This window comes from Blennius ocellaris, assembly GCF_963422515.1.
Source record: "Blennius ocellaris genome assembly, chromosome: 11".
Classification (NCBI taxonomy): Eukaryota; Metazoa; Chordata; class Actinopteri; order Blenniiformes; family Blenniidae; genus Blennius; species Blennius ocellaris.
Window position 1 is genome coordinate 4,323,434 of NC_137660.1, and position 23,523 is coordinate 4,346,956.

At 50.4% G+C, this 23,523-nt stretch overlaps 1 protein-coding gene across 1 annotated transcript in view; it reads left to right on the plus strand.

Annotated features, from left to right (window-relative positions):
- The window catches only part of lrp5 (low density lipoprotein receptor-related protein 5), a 100,446-nt gene extending 81,422 nt beyond the window's left edge, over nucleotides 1–19,024 (plus strand). Inside the window, exons 16-29 of the mRNA XM_080504677.1 lie at nucleotides 1,460–1,644; nucleotides 4,782–4,930; nucleotides 5,015–5,192; nucleotides 7,648–7,844; nucleotides 8,112–8,317; nucleotides 8,390–8,580; nucleotides 9,175–9,384; nucleotides 9,481–9,606; nucleotides 10,763–10,999; nucleotides 14,021–14,131; nucleotides 15,567–15,806; nucleotides 15,892–16,034; nucleotides 16,144–16,241; nucleotides 18,405–19,024. Coding sequence (XP_080360803.1) covers nucleotides 1,460–1,644; nucleotides 4,782–4,930; nucleotides 5,015–5,192; nucleotides 7,648–7,844; nucleotides 8,112–8,317; nucleotides 8,390–8,580; nucleotides 9,175–9,384; nucleotides 9,481–9,606; nucleotides 10,763–10,999; nucleotides 14,021–14,131; nucleotides 15,567–15,806; nucleotides 15,892–16,034; nucleotides 16,144–16,241; nucleotides 18,405–18,720 — 2,587 coding nt within the window. The 3' untranslated portion in view covers nucleotides 18,721–19,024. The remainder of the gene's footprint in view (nucleotides 1–1,459; nucleotides 1,645–4,781; nucleotides 4,931–5,014; nucleotides 5,193–7,647; nucleotides 7,845–8,111; nucleotides 8,318–8,389; nucleotides 8,581–9,174; nucleotides 9,385–9,480; nucleotides 9,607–10,762; nucleotides 11,000–14,020; nucleotides 14,132–15,566; nucleotides 15,807–15,891; nucleotides 16,035–16,143; nucleotides 16,242–18,404) is intronic.
- The last annotated feature ends 4,499 nt before the right edge of the window (nucleotides 19,025–23,523 follow it).

Consider the following 23,523-nt stretch of genomic DNA (forward strand, 5'->3'; position numbering starts at 1 on the left):
CAACAATCATTCAAAAGGTTAAACTGGGTTCAACATACGAGGCCTTCACTAAAATGAAATGTGGCTCATCAGCACATACGGTTGCCGACACTAAAAGATTAGCCTGCTGGGATGTTTTGATGTTGTGATCAGATGTTATGTTGTGATATGTTGTATTTTCTTCATTGTATAGCAAGTGTTTGTATATATGTATTTTACTGTTTGTCTATTTTTATTGTCGATGTATTTTATTGCCTTTGTACATCATGGCCAGGGGACGACAGATGAAAACTAGCCTCCTGGCTAATTCTGGCTTTTTTAACCACGTGTAACCGTGTGTTTTATGAAATTGCACTGTTCCCTTTGAAATAAAAAAATAAAAATAAAATAAAAAAGATCGAAGGACAGAGACAGTATAAATATTAAAAACATTAAACAGAATCAAGAGCAAAATGACGTGCTGGTGAAAAAGCCTAAATGTTTTAAGAATAGTTCTAAAATGAAACTGTCTAATGTGAGTCAATCCACGGTTTAGGAGACACAACAGAGACACAACAGAGACACAACAGAGACACTCACCTTCGTATAGCGCAGGACAACCAACATACACAAGAAGCTCCAATCTGGTCAAAAGTCATTTATAAGAACGGATTTTTTGTAGCAAATTTCTTAAAAGTAATGAACACGACACGACACTGAGCTGAGATCAGTGATGCCATGAAAGCTCACAAACTGCCGTCAGGGTGAGACTGTAAAAACACCCATAATGCAACAGCTCTAGGACAAGTCATTTTCAGTAGTAATCAGTTGGTTTGTGAAGATATCAACAGTTTCATCATTATGTTCTGTGACACAACAACGAAAACGTCAAGTTTACATTTAAAGGTTAAAGGCCTGATGATAAAAAGGCCAGTACACGCTCCTTGCAAGCTGTTGAGCTGCTCTGAAAAGTAATCCAGGGCTCCAGTAATCCAGGGCTCCAGTAATCCAGGGCTCCAGTAATCCAGGGCTCCAGTAATCCAGGGCTCCAGTAATCCAGGGCTCCAGTAATCCAGGCGAGACGCCATGAAGTCATGGATTACTCCTGGAAACAACAACTTGACTTTGTTAAGCAAAGCTGGAAGTGATTCATGATCCCAGACAGGTTGTTTTTATGCTGATGACTTCACCCAGGTTGAACCAGGTCGGGCTCACAAGTCATTGTGTTGGTATGTAGGTGCATCATCCCCCCCCCCCCCCATCAGACCTGCTTGTTAACATTATCAGAGCAGTGACACACCTCCTGAGGCCCAGTGGTGCTTCACCCCCGTCACTCTGGCGGTGAACGTCTTGATGATGTCATCCTGCGCTGCCTGGAGGCGTGTGATGTCACTCGATCCTCTCGTGAACCTGCTCCGACATGGAGGAACCATAGAACACCGTGGCGTTTTGAACTGACGTAGTGGGAACAGACTGGTGAAGTTGTGGCGTGTCCCCGCAGCTACATGTACTGGACGGAGTGGGGGGGCCGGCCCCGCATCGCCAGAGCCTACATGGACGGCAGCACCATCACCACCCTGGTGGACAAAGTGGGACGGGCCAATGGGCTCACCATGGACTACGTGGACCAGCGCCTGTACTGGACCGACCTGGACACCTGTATGATCGAGAGCACCAACATGCAAGGTGGGAACACGAACACACCCAGGCGCCAAAACACACCCGGGACATAGAAGACAAGGGGAGAACAGTCGGGGGGGAAAGAAAGGAGGAAAAACACAAATAGGGAAAAAAGACAAAAGGAAAGAGACAAAGTGGGAAAATGCATAAAGGAGGAAAAAGGACAAAATGTAGAAAAGACAAATGGGGGAAAAGAATGTGGTTCAGTGATTCCACAGAAAGCAACACGTCAATAACATGGACCATGATGTTATTAGAACACTGATCCTGGATCGTCAGTCACTCTGGTTCTGTAGAACTGGAACCATCAGGAACCTTCACTGGTCACTGAGACGAGCCCAGCAAAGTAGAACCACTGAGGGCTGAGGCCAGGGTTCCTCTGCCTCTGAGCCAAGGCACTCTTTGTTTGGAAAAACCTGGAGGCACACCTCCACCACCTCCACCGCCTCCATCTCCACCACCACTACCACCTCCACCACCGCCTCCATCTCCACCACCACTACCACCACCACCATCACCTCCACCTCCACCACCACCATCACCTCCACCATCACCACCACCACCACCTCCACCACCACCACCTCCACTACCACCATCACCTCCACCTCCACCACCACCACTACCACCACCACCATCACCTCCACCATCACCACCACCACCACCTCCACTACCACCATCACCTCCACCTCCACCACCACCACCACCACCTCCACCACCACCATCACCTCCACCATCACCACCACCACCATCACCTCCACCTCCACCATCACCACCACCACCTCCACCACCATCACCTCCACCTCCACCATCACCACCACCACCACCTCCACCGACACCACCTCCACTACCACCACCACCATCACCTCCACCACCACCACCACCACCACCACCTCCACCACCACCACCATCACCTCCACCTCCACCACCACCACCACCTCCACTACCACCATCACCTCCACCACCACCACCACCATCACCACCACCACCACCTCCACTACCACCACCACCACCACCACCACCATCACCTCCACCACCACCACCTCCACTACCACCACCACCATCACCTCCACCTCCACCACCACCATCACCTCCACCATCACCACCACCACCACCTCCACCACCACCACCTCCACTACCACCATCACCTCCACCTCCACCACCACCACTACCACCACCACCATCACCTCCACCATCACCACCACCACCACCTCCACTACCACCATCACCTCCACCTCCACCACCACCACCACCACCTCCACCACCACCATCACCTCCACCATCACCACCACCACCATCACCTCCACCTCCACCATCACCACCACCACCTCCACCACCACCACCTCCACTACCACCACCACCATCACCTCCACCTCCACCATCACCACCACCACCACCTCCACCGACACCACCTCCACTACCACCATCACCTCCACCACCACCACCACCACCACCACCTCCACCACCACCACCACCATCACCTCCACCTCCACCACCACCACCACCTCCACTACCACCATCACCTCCACCACCACCACCACCATCACCACCACCACCACCTCCACTACCACCACCACCACCACCACCACCATCACCTCCACCACCACCACCTCCACTACCACCACCACCATCACCTCCACCATCACCACCACCACCTCCACTACCACCACCGCCTCCACCACCACCACCTCCACCACCACCACCACCATCACCTCCACCACCAGAACATGTTAAAAAGTTCAACTCTGTAGCCTCTATTAACACTATAAAGTCTTTCTCATCAAAGTTTGATCAACAGGAATCCAGTAAATCCAGAAAGCAAGGACTTTTTTTAATAGTGCCTCCCTCAGTGTGAAACCTGGACCTGATGGATGAAGAGCTGAGATCCTGGTTCACATTCTTCCTTTTCAAAAACCTCTCCATCACTGTCACTGACACAGTACTTTGATACAAGATGGTAGCAGGAGGTGGAGATGAACCACACTGGCGTCTGTCACTTTACATTTCACCGGCAAAGTTCTGTGCTGCCCTCTAGTGGTGAAGAGTATTTATACATCATTACTCTGCAGCACACTGTCGCTATTTTTGTTGAGTATATTATTATGCAACAGCTGTAGGATCAATGCTTTGCTACACTTCACTGTATTTTACACCAGAAAACTTCATAAATATTGGCTTTTGAAGATTGAAGTCATTTTCTCTACTAATTGTTTTGTTTTGTGAAAATGTAGACATTTTCACCACCCAACAAAGACAAACTTTAAAGTTTGAATTTAAAGGGTAATAACTATGGCACTGTTTAACCGGTCCAGCCCACTGGAGAAGAAACGTGGCCCCTGAATTAAAATCCGTTTGACGCCCCTGATTTAGATGAACAATGCAAAAAAAGAAAAACATTTGTAAAACTTGATGGCTTTTCCTGTGGCGGCGCCGTCAGACTGACATGCACGTGTCTTATCAATCCTGATGACGTGTTTTCCTGGGACTGTAAAGACATCCATCCATTCAATACATCTAATGAGGGAGGAGCAGGTCCATCAGAGGATTGTGACACACAGCAGTTCTATCAAGACAAAATAACCTGGAAAAGCTGAAAAAACGTGTATAAAGACATAAACAACTTGTAAACAACTTGGTTCCCTGAACCCAGGAACCAGCGCCCTTTTCTGTCACCCGCCTCACCTTGTGCCAGCAAGCAGAGCAAGGTTTACTTTATGTAAGCCTACATTTGATACAAATTCATCATTCACTGTACTCCCGTATTGTTTTCATTTGAGCTGCGCGGTATATCAACTGCCATGTGGAAATCAATCAATTTGATGCATTAAAAATGTTTTCATAAAATGTATCTAGTAAACAAAACTGAGCCAATATAAGCAGTCGGTGTGTGCATGCTTTCTTTAGGCTTAATGCACACAATATACAGAAGGCAGTACAAGAGTACAGTCAGAAAATATGGCAATTTGCATATTTAATTGCTGAAAAATGTACAAAAAGCTGAAATAAACCGACAGGTTGTTTAAATCCACAGCTTGTGTCGATAGCAGCAGTTTGAACGTGGGTTCTTGGTATCTTATCGGTGTGTTTCTACTTTTCTTTTTGACTGCTGCTATTCTTAATGAAGGAGTGTTGTGTGTCCTCTGCAGGCCTTCAGAGGGAAATCATCGTGGACGACCTGCCACACCCCTTCGGTCTGACTCAGTACCGGGACTTTATTTACTGGACAGACTTCAACCTGCGCAGCATCCAGAGAGCCGACAAGCGCAGTGGCCTCAACCGCACTGTGGTGCTGCAGGTACGACATCGCCGTCACTCGTGATGTGACTGTGGAGTGCTGTGCTTCATTCTGTCCGTCCCCGTCCCCGTCCCCGTCCCCCAGGGCCAGCTGGAGCTGATGCTGGACATCCTGGTGTTTCACTCCTCCCGGCAGGACGGCGCCAACGAGTGCTCGCACAACAACGGGAACTGTGCCCAGCTGTGCCTGGCCATGCCTGCTGGAGCTCAGTGCCGCTGCGCCTCACACTACAGCCTCAACGCTGACGGACGCAACTGCAGCTGTAAGTGCAGCGCTCATGCATGCACACGTGTGACTGCAGGAGGAAGCGTGAACTGCTTCCACTTGAATGTTTGGAGTCTTTACAGCCTTAATAACGAGCTGCTGTGGTAACCTTACTGGTCCCTTCCAGTCACTGTCAACGAAAGAACACAAGCATGTTAGCATAAAATACAATAATAACATCAAACTGATGAATCGACTTACAAACAAAACTGTGACGAGGCTCCAGCTCAGGCCTGATCACACAACGCTTCAAGTAAAAATGCATCCCTTGTGTGTTTTTGCTTTCAGAAAAGTTTTGTGTTTACAACGATTTGAAAACAATGCAGGTTTACATGGCAACGGCAGAAACACTGATAACTATGTTGTTAGCATGTTGGGCTCCTATTGGTGGTTGTTTTAGTAATGAAAACACACACAGATGGAGCAGAGAACAATAAACTATAAACAATAACAATGGGCCTTCATATGGCCAGACAACCAAGCTGGATTGTTGTTACACTGACTCTCTTACTCTAAGAGGAGAATCTGGACGGGGACTCATGACACTGGAGGAAACATTGTTCTTATTGTCCAGCTACTGAAAATGTGCAGAACAGTTGTTCTAAATAGTTATTTACTGCTACAGCCCTTGTGCACATGCTCAGTAGCAGCGTTTCAGAAAAGTTGTGTTTTCCTTTTGTAGGGATTTCTTAGCTCACAAGGACCAGTAGGAACCATTTATGTTGTTTGGTTATCGATAATGATTAATAATTATCAAAAATAGTTATTAATAATGTTATTGAAATTTAATCTGATGTGTATCAGAACCTCGGAGCTCCACCTGTCTTAACAGGAAATGATAGCCAGTTCAGTTCTATCAGTCTCATAAGATATACTAAACACTTCATCAGGAAGTCTGTCCTGGGTCTCCACCATGTGCTGGAGAACAATGGAACATGGAAGCTAGTCTTTAGCGTCTGCTTCCTGTGTGTCTCTGCTAAAGGACCATTTCTAGAATGACTTGATGTGAATGAGACTTGTTTTGTAAAACGTCAGGAGTCGTCAGATGGTGTTCAGTTACTGTGTGATGTTGTCTTTGATGTGATATGTGTAGGATTGTGAGTTAACTAGTTAGTAAAGCAAAGATTAGCATGCAGACCCTGTGTCTGTGGCAGAGCTAACGTTGGTTTACAGGTTGATAACTGCTCCTAATATCATTATCTATAGAACTCAATCACTGTAACAGAATCAACACATCTTCATAAAGTTAAACAGTTCTATGCATAGCATCAGGTTTAACTAATCTCAGGTAAAGCCCAGTTGTTGTTCCCACTTCCTTGAAGGAGTTCAGTTGTTGTCCTGCTGGAGGGAAGCTGGTGTCTTCTCCTGTAGTTAGCACCTCCTGCTAACTGTGGTTGCTGGTTCTGCAGGCTGAGGAGAAGAAGATGGAGTTGATGTTTCAGGAGTCTTTCTTTGCAGCTCCTGGTTGTTCCTTTTGTCCAGACTGAGGAGCTGGTCGCTCAGGTCTGTGATGGTTTTCCTGCTGGTTGAGGAAAACACAAAGAAGTTCTGTGAGGCGTCGTTTCCCTGGTCCGTCCTGGAGGAACTGGTTGGTTTTCCCTGGTTGATGGGAGATCAGACTCTGGGTGCTGGTCTCTGGCTCAGGGGAAGGTCTGACCCTCGTGGTGGGTCAGCAGAGGAGTTGAGGAGTGAAGGCCCTGGTTGCAGGCCTCTGGTGTTAGCTGGATAGCTAATGCTGTGTGCTAACGCTGGGTGAGTCTTAGCTGTATGCTAACGCTGGGTGTGTGTTAGCTGTATGCTAACGCTGGGTGAGTCTTAGCTGTATGCTAACGCTGGGTGAGTCTTAGCTGTATGGTAACGCTGGGTGAGTTTTAGCTGTATGCTAATGCTAGGTGAGTGTTTGCTGTATGCTAACGCTGGGTGAGTGTTAGCTGTATGCTATTGCTAGGTGAGTGTTAACTGTATGCTAACGCTGGGTGAGTGTTAGCTGTCTGCTAACGCTGGGTGAGTGTTAGCTGTATGCTAACGCTGTATGCTAGCGCTGGGTGAGTGTTAGCTGCATGCTAACGCTTGGTGAGTGTTAGCTGTATGCTAACGCTGTATGCTAGCACTGGGTGAGTGTTAGCTGTATGCTAACGCTGGGTGAGCTCCTCCAGTAACCTTCTCCTCCATCGAAGAACAGGAGCAAAAACCTTTTGTGAGCTGAGCTGCTGGGACTCAGCTCCTCCCTGGTGTTCACTGGGGAAGACTCGGGGCAAGACTCACTGCAAGACTGCTTTTGGAGGCTTTTTGTTGAAAGTTTGTGGATTCGAAGGCGTCGAATCCTGAGAGCTTCACCCAATCAGTGACTGGCTGAGTACATGGGGGGACTCAGGTGTCTTCACAAGCCATGCTTGGTCTTCTGGGTTGTGTTTAAATGTTGACTTGACGTTTCTCGTCCTCTCTGTCTGCAGCTCCTCCCAGTTTCCTGCTCTTCAGCCAGAAGGCCAGCATCAGCAGGATGGTTCTGGGGGAGCAGAGTCCCGACATCATCCTGCCCATCCACGTCATGAGGAACGTCCGAGGTGTGAGTTACGACCCGCTGGATCGCCTGGTCTACTGGCTGGACGGCCGGCAGAACATCCGGCGGGCCAGAGACGACGGCGCCATGGTGAGAGTCAGGAGCTTTATTTGGCACTCACAACGTATACAAGTGCAACATGTTGCACAGGCTGTGATAAACAGATTCAAGAAAGATAAAATACTTTGGATAGATATCTGCACAATGGTCTAAACACAGGAAGAACAAAGAAGTAGAAGCAGTGTGTTTATTAATGAGCAGCCAACTCAGGGACAGCCACTAATCAAAGGTCAACAGCAATAGCAGCATGGAACGGGGCTAAGTGGGGTGTTTCCACTGTTGTGTGTTTGTCTGCAGGCCTCCATGATAGTGAGCAGCACGGCTCAGGCTGCAGACAACCAGGTTCATGACCTGAGTCTGGACCCCTACAGCCGCCACGTCTACTGGACCTGTGAGACCACCAACACCGTCAACGTGCAGAGGATGGACGGCCACACTGTGGGCGTGGTCATCAAGGACGACACAGACAAGCCGCGGGCCATCGTGGTCAACGCAGAGAAAGGGTGAGACTCAGTCCGGCTGCAGCTCCACACCATAAAGCCTCTGTCCATTACAAGGTGTGTCCCTGTGTGCAGGTACTTGTACTTCACCACCGTGCAGGAGCGCTCGGCCAAGATCGAGGGGGCCAGTCTGGACGGGACGGAGCGAGAGTCACTGTTCACCACCGGCTTGATTCGGCCCGTGGCTCTGGCTCTGGACAACAAGCTGGGGAAACTCTTCTGGGTGGATGCAGACCTGAAACGCATCGAGAGCAGTGACCTGACAGGTACAGAGTCCTGGAGACAGGTTCCAGTGCAGAGAGAAGCTACAGCTCTGCCTGATGACACCTTGAAGCAAACACCACATTTATACAACACCACAGTCTACAAAACCAGGAGGCGTGTCTGTAATTAAAATACATTAAACACAGGGGAGCGTCTTTAAGGATGAGAACTAACCTTTAGCTACTTGCTGATAATGAGTACTTATTAAATACCATTGAGAATCATTTATACTCCATAATGCAAACAATACATGAAGGTTATGTGTTGCTCCAAACACGATGCACACCTGCAACAGTGTCCAAGGTCCAGGTACACAGGGACTGGAGCCGATCTGCACACTGTCCAGTGTGTGTGTGTGTATATATATATATATATATATATATATCCAGAGAACTTCACACAAATGTCTCCCTGTCAGATAGAACACTCATTTCAGCACAACCATCTCAGGGCATTTTATAAAATGTAGATGAAAGAACCACAAAGTGACTTCACACTGCAGATGATGTGCTTCAAAACAGATGGTCAAACTTAAAGGTTTCACCAATTCAGGTGCTATTTTCTATTTTTCATGTGTTGTCACATGATCTTTCCAGGAGCCAATCGCATCGTCCTGCAGGACTCCAACATCCTGCAGCCCATGGGCCTGAGCATTCTGGGAGATCATCTGTACTGGATCGACCGGCAGCAGCAGATGATCGAGAGGGTGGACAAACTGAGCGGCGACGGGCGCACACGCATCCAGGGCCGCATCTCCTACCTGACCTCCATCCACGCTGTGGAAGAGATGGACCCCAAGGAGTTTGGTACTTCTCACGCACACACACACACACACACACACACACACCAGCAGAGGTCTTGTTTGCTCTGCAGCGGTTGTGACGACGTCTCCTCCTCCACAGCGTCCCACCCCTGCTCTCGGGACAACGGCGGCTGTTCTCACATCTGCATCTCTAAAGGTGACGGCACGCCGCGCTGCTCCTGCCCCATGCACCTGGTGCTGCTGCAGGACCTGCTGCACTGCGGAGGTGAGCGCCACACGCCACGCAACCTTTCAAGTGAAAGCACATCGTCTTTTGCGTTTTCCTTTCAGAACGGTTTGGCATTATAAACATTGTTTATATGGAAGTGTCAGGAAATGTGAAAACAGTGGCTGTTTTTGTAATGAAACCACACACACATCCACCCAAAGAACAATACACCATTATCATCAATATGAACCTTTTTATTAAGCCTTTTCTTCATTGTTTTTATGGGGTTCCTTTTGATCCCCATAATCCCTGACTTTTTGTTAATTACCTTTTAAATTGTATGTTTTTTGGAGAGATTGAGCAAAACATTACAAACTTCTGAAAACCCTTCCAAATCCTAAAAACTATTCCCAACCCCCAAAAAAGGCCTTTTAGGAAGTGTTTTCTCAAGTTTCGAGTGTTTTGTACTTCCAGGCCACCATATGTAAATGTAAAATGTGTTATAAATGCAATGTATCATCATCATCATCATCAATATTATTAGTATTATTATTATTATTATTATTAGTAGTAGTAGTAGTAGTGGTAGTAGTAGTAGTAGTAGAAGTAGCATTGTATTCACGGTGACTGTCCAGTATAGAAGCACCCAGTCCAGGAGAGTCTGGTCTTGGAGTCACGACACTGTAGAGGAAAGAATTGTTGTTACTGTTCATCTTTACAAAGTTGCAGAACCTGTTGACTGCAGCCGCGGTGCAGCAGCTGCCGCGGTGCAGCAGCCGCGGTGCAGCAGCCGCCGCGGTGCAGCCGCCGCCGCGGTGCAGCAGCCGCGGTGCAGCAGCCGCCGCGGTGCAGCAGCCGCCGCGGTGCAGCCGCCGCGGTGCAGCAGCCGCCGCGGTGCAGCCGCCGCGGTGCAGCCGCCGCGGTGCAGCCGCCGCGGTGCAGCAGCCGCGGTGCAGCAGCCGCCGCGGTGCAGCCGCCGCGGTGCAGCCGCCGCCGCGGTGCAGCAGCCGCGGTGCAGCAGCCGCCGCGGTGCAGCAGCCGCCGCGGTGCAGCAGCCGCCGCGGTGCAGCAGCCGCGGTGCAGCAGCTGCCGTGGTGCAGCAGCAGCCGCGGTGCAGCAGCTGCCGCGGTGCAGCAGCTTCCTCCACCTCCCCAGCGTTCTGCAGCAGGCCCCCCTCTGGAGGTGTCTCACCCCCGTTCCTCTCCCCCCCCAGAGCCCCCCACCTGCTCCAGCGAGCAGTTCACCTGCTCCACCGGGGAGATCGACTGCATCCCCATGGCCTGGAGGTGTGACGGCTTCCCTGAATGTGACGACAGCAGTGACGAGGACAACTGCCCCGTCTGCTCCACCTCGCAGTTCCAGTGCGACAAAGGAGGCTGCATCGACGGCCAGAGACGCTGCAACGGAGAGCCGGACTGTGCTGACCACTCCGACGAGCAGGACTGTGACAGTAGGTCCACTCAGCCTGGTTCCACAGCCGGTCCTGGTTCCACAGCCGGTCCTGGTACACAGAGAACTGATTCACCATCAGGCTGCTCAATCAATCCAGTTCTAATGATCATTACCATCACGGCTCCAGACGACCTCAAAACCCATAGAACCGAAGAAGAAGGATGATGTTGTCGAGCCGATGAACACACGTTCCTCAGCAAGGAACTCTAAACTTGATTTGTAATTCCAACACACTTCTCACAAACACTTTTCTTTTCTCTCCAACGGAGCTTCACATGGTGGAACCACTAAACTACTTCCTCTCTACAAAATAAAGTTCCCCACCGCCCCACAGTAATTATGACCTGAACTGATCACCACAGTGGGGAACTTTATTTTGTAGAGAGGGGGGGTTTCCTGTCGGTAGTATTCTGGTGTAGCAGCATGTGGCGCTGCTCTCATGCTGGAGAGAAAGACACTTTTTACCTTTTACCAATTTATCAAAGTATTTATGTTGGACTTATTTATTGAAGTAAATCTATTGTTGAATTTTATTTATTCATTGTTTTCCAAAAAATTGAGTGCAATACAACATTTTGTTTTTTACTACTACATTACAAGATATTTTATATCTTTAACAGGAAAGTCTTTTTTTTAAACATGTTCAATAAATGCTGTTCCAAATTCAAAGACATAATCGTGTGAATCATCGTGATTTTAATCTTGCCCAAATAATGGGGATTATGATATTTCCCCTAATGGAGCAGCCCTCATACCCATAATTTATATTTCAGTTTATTTCTCAGGGATTACTGACTGTAAGCAGCTGTTATATACTGAATGCACTTTAGTATTTTAGCACCGATGCTGCTCAGACAGGTTTTTATTTTTGTTTACCAGTTTCTTCAAACGTAAATGAATAAAGGTACTTTTGTTAAATAAACAATTGACCTATTTTTCCACTAATTTGGAATCGAAGCAAGGAATCGTTAGGAACCGGAATCAATAAGCAGAACCGTAATTGGGATTGGATTCATAAAAAGCCTGAGGATACCCATCCCTACTCTGCAATTAAATGGTAAATGGTCTAGATTTATATAGCGCCTTCTAACCACACTGAGGTAGTCCCAAAGCGCTTTACATATCAGCTCATTCACCCATTCACGCTCACATTCACACACCAATGGGACAGAGCTGCCATGCAAGGCGCTAGTCGACCACTGGGAGCAATTTAGGGTTCAGTGTCTTGCCCAAGGACACTTCGACACATAGACCGGTGTAGACTGGGATCGAACCTCCGACCTCTCACTCCGAAAGACGACCACTCTACCACCTGAGCCACGGTCGCCCAATTAAGCTGAAGTGACACTTCCTGTTGATCCTCTGTGCTGCGTGAGCACATTTCTAAACAGTGAAACGTTCCTGAAGGAACTCTTCCAACAGCATTTTAAGTTGAACGTGACATTTTTTGAAATTCAAAGCTGTAATTGCATCATTGTCTGTGGCCCTCAGCTTGATAGCAGGTTGTGTGTTTGTTTCTTCTGCTCCAGTCTGGTGCAGTCAGGTGCAGGTAGGTGCAGTCAGGTACAGGCAGGTGCAGTCAGGTGCAGTCAGGTGAGGGTAGGTGCAGCCTGGTGCAGTCAGGTGCAGCCTGGTGCAGTCAGGTGCAGGTAGGTGCAGTCAGGTGCAGGCAGGTGCAGTCAGGTGCAGCCTGGTGCAGTCAGGTGCAGTCAGGTGCAGGTAGGTGCAGTCAGGTGCAGGTAGGTGCAGCCTGGTGCAGTCCGGTGCAGCCTGGTGCAGGTAGGTGCAGTCAGGTGCAGCCTGGTGCAGGTAGGTGCAGCCAGGTGCAGGTAGGTGCAGTCAGGTGCAGGCAGGTGCAGCCTGGTGCAGTCCGGTGCAGCCTGGTGCAGGTAGGTGCAGTCCGGTGCAGCCTGGTGCAGGTAGGTGCAGTCAGGTGCAGCCTGGTGCAGGTAGGTGCAGTCAGGTGCAGGTAGGTGCAGTCAGGTGCAGGTAGGTGCAGTCAGGTGCAGGTAGGTGCAGGCAGGTGCAGCCTGGTGCAGTCCGGTGCAGCCTGGTGCAGGTAGGTGCAGTCAGGTGCAGCCTGGTGCAGGTAGGTGCAGTCAGGTGCAGGTAGGTGCAGTCAGGTGCAGGTAGGTGCAGTCAGGTGCAGTCAGGTGCAGCCTGGTGCAGTCAGGTGCAGGTAGGTGCAGTCAGGTGCAGTCAGGTGCAGGTAGGTGCAGGTAGGTGCAGGCTGCTCCAGCCTGGTGCAGTCAGGTGCAGGTAGGTGCAGTCAGGTGCAGTCAGGTGCAGGTAGGTGCAGTCAGGTGCAGTCAGGTGCAGTCAGGTACAGGCAGGTGCAGTCAGGTGCAGGCAGGTGCAGTCAGGTACAGGCAGGTGCAGTCAGGTGCAGTCAGGTGCAGTCAGGTACAGTCAGGTGCAGGCAGGTGCAGTCAGGTACAGGCAGGTGCAGTCAGGTGCAGTCAGGTACAGGCAGGTGCAGTCAGGTACAGGCAGGTGCAGTCAGGTACAGGCAGGTGCAGTCAGGTACAGGCAGGTGCAGTCAGGTGCAGGCAGGTGCAGTCAGGTACAGGCAGGTGCAGTCAGGTGCAGTCAGGTGCAGTCAGGTACAGTCAGGTACAGGCAGGTACAGTCAGGTACAGGCAGGTGCAGTCAGGTACAGGCAGGTACAGTCAGGTGCAGTCAGGTGCAGTCAGGTGCAGTCAGGTACAGTCAGGTACAGGCAGGTGCAGTCAGGTACAGGCAGGTACAGGCAGGTACAGTCAGGTACAGGCAGGTACAGTCAGGTGCAGTCAGGTACAGGCAGGTGCAGGCAGGTGCAGTCAGGCGGGCTTGTTTCTGCCTCACAGACGTTTAAGAAACGATGCAGAACAAAGTGTTCCACAGCAGGACAGTGAGAGCTGCAGGTCAGTACAGTTCAGAGGGTGACAGGAGCAGGCCTGTGTGAGCAGAGTTGTAAGTGTTGGTGAGGAGGGTGATGGAGGGTGATGGAGGAATGACCCTCCTCCTGTGTCTCCTCCAGGTATCTGCCCCCCAAACCAGTTCCGCTGTGGCGACAACCAGTGCATCACCAAGAAGCAGCAGTGTGACAACTACTCCGACTGTCCCGACGGATCCGACGAGCTGTCCTGTGGTAAAACACCCCTCTTTCTTCCTGCTCTCCCCTCACTGCCCTCTCAGGCCTCCTTTAGTCCAGCTGCACCCCGGCCCACGTTTACTGGGGAGGCCACGGCCGCCATGTGTCTCTCAACACGTGGGGGGGGCGTGGCGAGAGCAGGGAGGGAGTACGTGTGTAAGTACGTGGCCGTACGCCACGCCTGGCCGTCAGCGGCTGCTGCATCACACGTTGCACTAGTGGTCAGTGAGCTGTGGTGCTTTCAACATAAGAGCTCAGTGTGATTACCATGTGGTGCTTTCAACATAAGAGCTCAGTGTGATTACCATGTGGTGCTTTCAACATAAGAGCTCAGTGTGATTACCATGTGGTGCTTTCAACATAAGAGCTCAGCGTGATTACCATGTGGTGCTTTCAACATAAGAGCTCAGTGTGATTACCATGTGGTGCTTTCAACATAAGAGCTCAGTGTGATTACCATGTGGTGCTTTCAACATAAGAGCTCAGTGTGATTACCATGTGGTGCCTCCAGCCGCTTCCTCCAGCCGCTTCCTCCAGCCGCTGCCTCCAGCCGCTTCCTCCAACCGCTTCCTCCAGCCGCTGCCTCCAGCCGCTGCCTCCAGCCGCTGCCTCCAGCCGCTTCCTCCAGCCGCTTCCTCCAGCCGCTTCCTGCAGCCGCTGCCTCCAGCCGCTTCCTCCAGCCGCTGCCTCCAGCCGCTTCCTCCAGCCGCTGCCTCCAGCCGCTTCCTCCAGCCGCTGCCTCCAGCCGCTGCCTCCAGCCGCTGCCTCCAACCGCTTCCTCCAGCCGCTTCCTGCAGCCGCTGCCTCCAGCCGCTTCCTCCAACCGCTTCCTGCAGCCGCTGCCTCCAACCGCTTCCTGCAGCCGCTGCCTCCAGCCGCTTCCTGCAGCCGTTGCCTCCAGCCGCTGCCTCCAGCCGCTGCCTCCAGCCGCTGCCCCTTCCACTGCAGAGACTCTGGGTTCTGATGCTGCCAGAGCAGCTTCAAGTGGCAGCGCATGAGCAAGATGTGGGGATACGGGAGAAATATGGGGGGGGGGGGACACTGACTCAGCAGAGGGGGTTTCATCCATGAAGAAATCAGTGTGTGTTGTTCTCTGCTTTCATTACAAAATGAAGTGACGGCGCCCCCCGTGGCCCGGCAGACTAACTACTTAACACATTACGGTTTCCTTTTGGAAAACGAAAACGAAACACCAGAACTGTAAATGCTAATGTCAAATGCTAGTCGGTGCTAACAAGCCCAAAATTAGCTCCATGTTCTCTTCCATCTCTCTTTTTGTCAACGTTTCTCTCCAGACACATACATGGCAGCCTGGTGAAGGCTCTGTTCACGTTCCAGATGTGTTCTTGTTGCAGCATCATGTCAAGTCAGTGTCGGCGGCGTTGCTCCAGCTGCAGGAGCCTCCAGACTCACTGAGCCTCTTCTCTTGCAGAGTACGTGTCTCCTCCGTCCAGCGGCATCCCCAACACCAGCTCCAACACCATCGGCCCCGTCATCGCCATCATCCTGCTGGTGTTTGTGATCGGGGGGGCCTACTTCCTGTGCCAGCGCGTGGTGTGTCGGCGCTACAAGGGGCCCAGCGGCTCCTTCCCCCACGAGTACATCAGTGGAACGCCTCACGTGCCGCTCAACTTCATCGCCCCCAGCAGCTCCCAGCACGGAACCTTCCAGGGTGAGAGCCTGCAGGAGGGGGGCAGGGACCGTCTGTGGGGGCGTGACTGAAACACCAGTGTGTGTGTGTGTGTGTGTGTGTGCAGGCATTTCCTGTGGGAAGTCCATGATGAGCTCAGTCAGCCTGATGGGAAGCAGCAGCAGCGGAGCGCCGCTGTACGACAGGAACCATGTGACCGGAGCCTCGTCCAGCAGCTCCTCGTCCACCAAGGGGGCTTTCTACCCCCAGGTACACACACACACACATTGTATACGTGTTTTTGTTTGTGTTTTCTCTGGGGAATGAAAACAAAATGGGTTGATGAGATGTGTGGATGTGGTTGTGTGCTGGCTGACAGATCCTGAACCCCCCCCCCTCTCCGGCCACTGACCGCTCCCTCTATAACGCTGAGATCTTCTACTCCTCCAACAGCCCCTCCACCACCAGGTCTTACAGGTACTCTCTCTCTCTCTCTCTCTCTCTCGCTCTCTCTCTCCTCATCACTGCATTCAAATACCATCCAGTCTGTCTCTCAACGTCACTTCCATTGATCTGGAGACATTAAACCCAATGCTGGAAGAACGAGGGTCAGAAAATAATAATATGAAGTATTGAGTGAAAGAATAAATGCTGTAAAAATATATAAATGAACATGAATCCAACATGTCGTAGCAGAGGGAAGAGTGAAAGTAGGGCAGGGGCCGATCTGATCCAGGATCGTATCGGGTTCCCAGACAACCTCATTCATGGACCGGAGATTTCTGATCCAACCGGCGGAGATTCCTGATTCATGAGCCACGTCTGCTGTCCTGCTGCTGAAACCAGTCCACAAGACGTTCCCTGCTGCCACTTTGCTCGCTGGCTGCAAACTGTGGACTGGATTTCCTGAACGGAGGCGGCTTGCAATGAGACACAGTGTGATGAGTGAGGAAATCCAGTCCACAGTTTGCAGCCAGCAAGTCGGTGAGAAAGTAGCACTCAATGAAAACAATGAGCAGCAGGCGAGTCACACCTCGTCCTCCTCCACCCTGAACTCCCTGGAATAGTCCTCCTCCACCCTGAACTCCCTGGAATAGTCCTCCTCCACCCTGAACTCCCTGAAATAGTCCTAATGGGTGGAGCTGCGTCCTCCTCCACCCTAAACTCCCTGGAATAGTCCCAATGGGTGGAGCTGTGTCCTCCTCCACCCCAAACTCCCTCGAATAGTCCCAATGGGTGGAGCTGCGTCCTCCTCCACCCTAAACTCCCTGGAATAGTCCCAATGGGTGGAGCTGTGTCCTCCTCCACCCTAAACTCCCTGGAATAGTCCCAATGGGTGGAGCTGCGTCCTCCTCCACCCTAAACTCCCTGGAATAGTCCCAATGGGTGGAGCTGCGTCCTCCTCCACCCTAAACTCCCTGGAATAGTCCCAATGGGTGGAGCTGTGTCCTCCTCCACCCTAAACTCCCTGGAATAGTCCCAATGGGTGGAGCTGTGTCCTCCTCCACCCTAAACTCCCTGGAATAGTCCCAATGGGTGGAGCTGTGTCCTCCACCCTAAACTCCCTGGAATAGTCCCAATGGGATTGCTGCTTGGTAAAGAATTTCTCCTGATTAATAAAGTGATTGTGAAGTTTTAAACATAGAACTAGTTTATTAGAGACCATGACGTCACTCAGACCCTCACATTGTCCACATGGTTTATAGAACTAGTTTATTAGAGACCATGATGTCACTCAGACCCTCACATTGTCCACATGGTTTATAGAACTAGTTTATTAGAGACCCACATTGTCCACATGAACTAAAAGACTTTGTCCTGCTTCTTTTCTCATCTTCTACTGACTTCAAGTCGTCTGTAGAGAGAAAACATGTAAACATTCCTACATTTATTACTTTACTGTGAGACTGTTTATTACTGCCTCATATTTAATCTACTATAATAATAATATTAAATCAAACAGCTCTGGTATCAGAATAGTATCGGTGTCGGCAGATATCCAAGTTCAGGTATGGGGATCGGATAGGAAGTGACAAACCGTGGATTGGATTTTCCCTCAGTGGAAGATAAATATACATTTTTGTGTTAGAAATGCATTGGTATCAAAAACTCTTATGAAAAGTGTTATTTTTGGATTTTCTTCATTCAACTACATCAAAATCAAGATGAAGAAGAAGATTGAGGTCCGTTTACACAACATTTCAAGTGAAATGGGATCGTTTTTGCTTTTTTGTTTCAGAAAAGTTGTCCGATGTCCATTTATACATTTATAGAGAAGCTGCAAAAATAGTAAAAATGATGTAGTGAGCATGCCAGGCCATGAGTGGCGCTGTTGTTAGTCTTTATAGTGAAGCTCCACTCCGTGTCAAGAGACCCTGGAGGAAACCTTCTTGTTATCTACTGAGCATGTGCAGGAGGACTGTTTACTGCGGCCGTGGCGAGCAGGACCGGTTGCATGGTTTCCGCCGTCTCCATGGAGACGAAGCCCTCGCCGTTTCAAAAAGTTGCACCTTGGAGCCATTGTGTAAAGTTTGTGTGGTCAGTGGCTCTGAGCAGTGAACTGCAAGGTTTCATTCAGCGGCTCCTGGTTTGTCCGTGAAGGTTGTTCTCTGCTGGTGACGCTGTGCTTCCTGTCCTCAGGCCCTACCACCCCGTGCGCGGCGCCGCCCCCCCCACCACGCCCTGCAGCACCGACGTCTGCGACAGCGACTACACCCCCCACCCCCCGCCGCCCCCCCCGGCGTCCTCGGCCGGCCGCTGGAAGGCTCCGGGCCACGGCAAGCACAACAAGTACTACATGGACCTGAACTCGGACTCGGACCCGTACCCGCCGCCCCCCACCCCCCGCTCCCAGTACCTGTCGGCCGAGGAGAGCTGCCCCCCCTCCCCCTCCACCGAGCGCTCCTACTTCCACCTGTGCCCCCCTCCCCCCTCCCCCTGCACCGACTCGTCCTGACCCTCCTCCCAGAACAGAGGGATGAAGCTCAGCTTCACACAGGAGTCGTACCCTCGCTCACTCGCTGCTTACAACCTGCCAGTTTGGCTCCAGTGCCTTGCTCAAGGGCCCACACCGGTCATTTCATCATTCCAGTCATCTCGCAGCTCTCGGGAGGATGGCGTCTGATCGTTCACTCGCTTCCAGGAGGGAGGAGAGATGGAGGAGGAAGGAGGGAGGAGGGATGAGGATGCTGCCGTGACCTGAGGAATCCAACCAGCAACTCCACTTTGAAACGTTCATCCTTCCTATGAAGGAAGCTCTCCGCCCCCTGCTGTTTGGAGGAGGAGAGCAGGAGACGCCGCCCGCTCTCCTCCTCCTCTTTTCTCCCCCTCCTCTTCCTCCTCCTGCTCCTCCTCCTCTTTTCTCCTCCTCCTCCTGCTCCTCCTCCTCCTCCTCCCCCTCCTCCTCCTCCTCCTCCTCCTCCTCCTCTTCCTCCTCTTCCTCCTCCTCCTCCTCCTCCTCCTCCTCCTCCTGCTCCTCCTCCTCCTCCTCCCCCCCCTCCTCTTCCTCCTCCTCCTCAGTAAACCTGTAAGTTGAGATTTGGTCCTGCATGCAGTTCCCCAGCTGACCAGCAGGGCGGCAGCAGCAGTGCAGGAATGAATGACTGGACCTCAGTGTGCGTGAGTGCAGGTGAATGAGTGAATGAGTGAATGAGTGAATGAGTGAGAGGGTTTCAGTGACTGGATGAATGTGAATAATTGTGACTGAAGCGAGTGCATTGATAGAAAAGACCCCCCCCCCCCCCGAGTCCCCGTCGGTCCTCCTCACGTCCACAAACCAAATGAATCTGCACATGGACAGCTGTTGTACAGATGTGTAATGAAGTCAGTGAAAATGCTTTTTGTTGTGAACACATTTTTATCACATGTATTTTCTTCCAGTTTACCAAAAGTATGTTTGCTGCTACCATGTACATACTATATCTCACTATATCACCACCAAATGACCACTTCGTACGACGCTAGATTATCAAGCTATTGACACGTTATTCTTCTAGTGTTCATTACTTCCTGTGTACTTCTTTGTGTACTTTGTTGTGTGTGGCTGCCATGTCTGGTCTGAAGGATAATGAAAAGCTTCACCGCCTCCAGGTGAGACCTTGGATTGTTCCAGAAGCAGCAGCTTGTCTCAAAGTGTCCTCTTCCGTCTCGTCTGTCCTACGTGTCTTTGAAGTGTTGACGTCCCTGCAGAGCGGCCTTGACTTTGAAGTGTTGATGTCCCTGCCTTGATGTCCCTGCTCAGTGAGACACTTCTCCAGTGAACGTTGCTGCACTTTGAAAACAGTCCCAGCAACACCACAGGTCTGAGCCTCCACCCGGGTGGAGCTCTGACCCGACCCTCCACCCGGGTGGAGCTCTGACCCGACCCTCCACCCGGGTGGAGCTCAGGCCGGAGCTCAGGGGTGTCCAGCAAATGTTTCAGGGCCACGACGAAACCAAGTATTAGAAACATTTGACACGTTTTTCTGTATAGAAATATAACTTTCCAATGAATTTGCTCTGATCACAGTGTTTCAGGCCGTTTCCACCACAATGTTTCAAGTGAAAATGCCTCGTTTTTGTTTCAGAAGTTGTACATTAACACAGCAACGACACTGGAAATGGTGTAGTTGTCATGCTAGACCACTAGTGGCTGCTGTTGTTATGCTCTAAACACTCACAATGGGAAACCACCGACAGAGGCCAAGTCGGATTCTTGTCATGTGACTGTCGACTCTAAAAGCACCGAGTCCCAGGAGAATGTGGACAATGTGGACAATGTGGACAATGTGGGGAATGTGGACGGGGAGTCACGACATGACGGAGGAACATTGTTCTTCTTGTACATCTACTGAGCATGTGCAGAACGGAGCACAAGTAGCATTTCAGAAAAGTTGTGTTGTCTGCCGTCTCCATGGAGACGTGGAGTCCAGTGTTTCCAGGCAGTTGTGGTTTTCTTCCGTTTCCACAGAGTCGGAGCATTTTCAAAAAAAGTTCCACCTTGGGAGCCCGTTTCTAAAAAGTTGCATTTGTAATGTCTCCCAGTACCGTGGAAACAAACTGAGCTTTTTCACTTGTGGTGTGAACGAGGCCTGAATGTTGAAATGAGTTTCAGTTGTTGATTTCTTCAAACAATATTACATTAAATGTAAACTTCTCATGATGTATTTGCACTGAAACAAAGGAAAACATTTTGAAAATAGTCATTATGCCGTCCTTCTCCTGAGATCAGATTTAGCTGCATGTGGCTCCTGGACTACACTGTTTGACACCCCTGCTGGAGATCCTCCCTGACTTTTTAGTTTCATGAATAATTGCTGATTAATAGGCTCTTTCAAGCTCCTTAGAACTAAGGGAATAAGCACTTTGGGTTTTAAAGACCAACTTAAGGCCCTGTTTTAGTTGGAGAGAAATAAATGAGGTACATCAGTAGCACTAAGTCAACATTTCCACTAGCTGACAGCTCCAACAGGTCAGAGGTCACAGGTGAGGCAGCTGCAGCTGCAGCATCTGTCCAGCGTGACGTGGTCCTGTCAGGATGACCAGCCAACCCACTGCCAGTAAAACCCTGTCCTGGTGCTCTCAGATAAGAATGCTTTGTGTAATTTACAATTGTGACATTTTTTGTATCAAAAGCATTTTTATATAATAAAGGTTTTATTTTAAGGAATTGAGTCTGGTTCTGCAGGTTCTTTCCTTTCCACCACATCCTCTGCTTGCTCAAGTGGAATTGTTAGTTTTTGTCTGTAAAAGTGTTTTGAAATGACTTAAATAAGAGATAACATCGATTTGAATTGTGCAAAAATCTGAAATTAAGTAATTACTATATTACACACTAAAGTTACACAATATATTGCACATTTATAATTATTGCAATATAAACATGCATAATATAGATATTGTAAAAGACATAAATTGAATTTCCATGGTCTCTGGAAAAACGCCTCAGTTCTGAACTGCTGTCACCAAAGTTCATGCAAACATGTTCAATGTGACTCAGATCACTTGTTTTCTCCATTCTGAGGCTCAGTTTGACTCTCAGCAGTTCAACTTGTCGACACGACTGAAAACACTGATTCCTCTAACGGGATTTGATTTGTTGCATTAAAGTGTCCGCTGAGCGTCCACGTCGCAAACTGCCTGTGATGAACAACAAACGTAATAGCGTTTCATATATGACATTTCTGGGAAAGAATTAGGTGTAATAAACAATTATTTTACAAGTTACAACAAAAAGCCTAGGGCTCGTCCGGGATTTGAACCCGGGACCTCTCGCACCCAAAGCGAGAATCATACCCCTAGACCAACGAGCCACACTGAAATGCACAACGCTGAGCAAATATATATATAATCCATATAAAATGGTCGTTTTCCTTTGGTATTTGTATTATTTGTTCCATTTCACAGGATCCAAGGCGGTTCCGGTTCTGCTCTGGTCCCGGTCCTCCGTTCCGGTTCTGCTCTGGTCCCGGTCCTCCGTTCCGGTTCTGCTCTGGGCTCGTCGTGTCTCACACGGTGAGACTCTGACATCTGCTGGTGACATGTAGGAACTGCATGCTGGACGTGAAAGCTGCTTAATTGTCACGAGACAATTTCAATAATTTACATTCAATATTTATTGAAGCAACACCAACAAACCAAAAGAGGGAAAACAATGACACATCCATATTCAGCTATAAGTACTAGTTGCATGACCATGACCTTTGACCCCCTGCAGTTTGCGTCCCGGGAAAAGGTGGGTGTGGAGGATGCCGTCGTCTCTCTCGCCCACCTGGACAGTGGCAGTGTTACACCTCTGGACTTGTCCAGGCCTTCAACCCCATCCAGCCTCTGCTCCTCAGGGACAAACTGACAGAGATGGGAGTGACGTGGATTACAGACTACCTGACTGGCAGACCTCAGTACGTTCCACTGGGGGACTGCAGGTCCGACACTGTGAGGAGCAACACTGGAGCACCACAGGGAACTGTACTCTCTCCGGTCCTTTTCACCCTGTACACCACGGACTTCCAACATAACTCTGACCTCTGCCATGTGCAGAAGTTGGCGGACGACACGGCCATAGTGGGTTGTATCAAGGGGGGACAGGAGGAGGAGTACGGAGAGCTGATCCAGGACTTCGTCACATGGTGCGACTCCAACCACCTGCTCCTCAACACCACCAAGACCAAGGAGATGGTGGTGGACTTTAGGAGAACCAGGCCGCACCCGGAGCCTGTTGGGATGAAGGGGGACTGGGTGGAGGTGGTTCACACCTACAAATACCTGGGAGTGCTGCTGGACGACAAACTGGACTGGACTGACAACACAGACGCTCTGTACAGGAAAGGACAGAGCGTCTGTGCAGGAAAGGACAGAGCGTCTGTGCAGGAAAGGACAGAGCGTCTGTGCAGGAAAGGACAGAGCGTCTGTGCAGGAAAGGACAGAGCGTCTGTACAGGAAAGGACAGAGCGTCTGTACAGGAAAGGACAGAGCGTCTGTGCAGGAAAGGACAGAGCGTCTGTGCAGGAAAGGACAGAGCGTCTGTACAGGAAAGGACAGAGCCGTCTGTACAGGAAAGGACAGAGCGTCTGTACAGGAAAGGACAGAGCCGTCTGTACAGGAAAGGACAGAGCGTCTGTACAGGAAAGGACAGAGCGTCTGTACAGGAAAGGACAGAGCGTCTGTACAGGAAAGGACAGAGCCGTCTGTACAGGAAAGGACAGAGCGTCTGTACAGGAAAGGACAGAGCGTCTGTACAGGAAAGGACAGAGCGTCTGTACAGGAAAGGACAGAGCGTCTG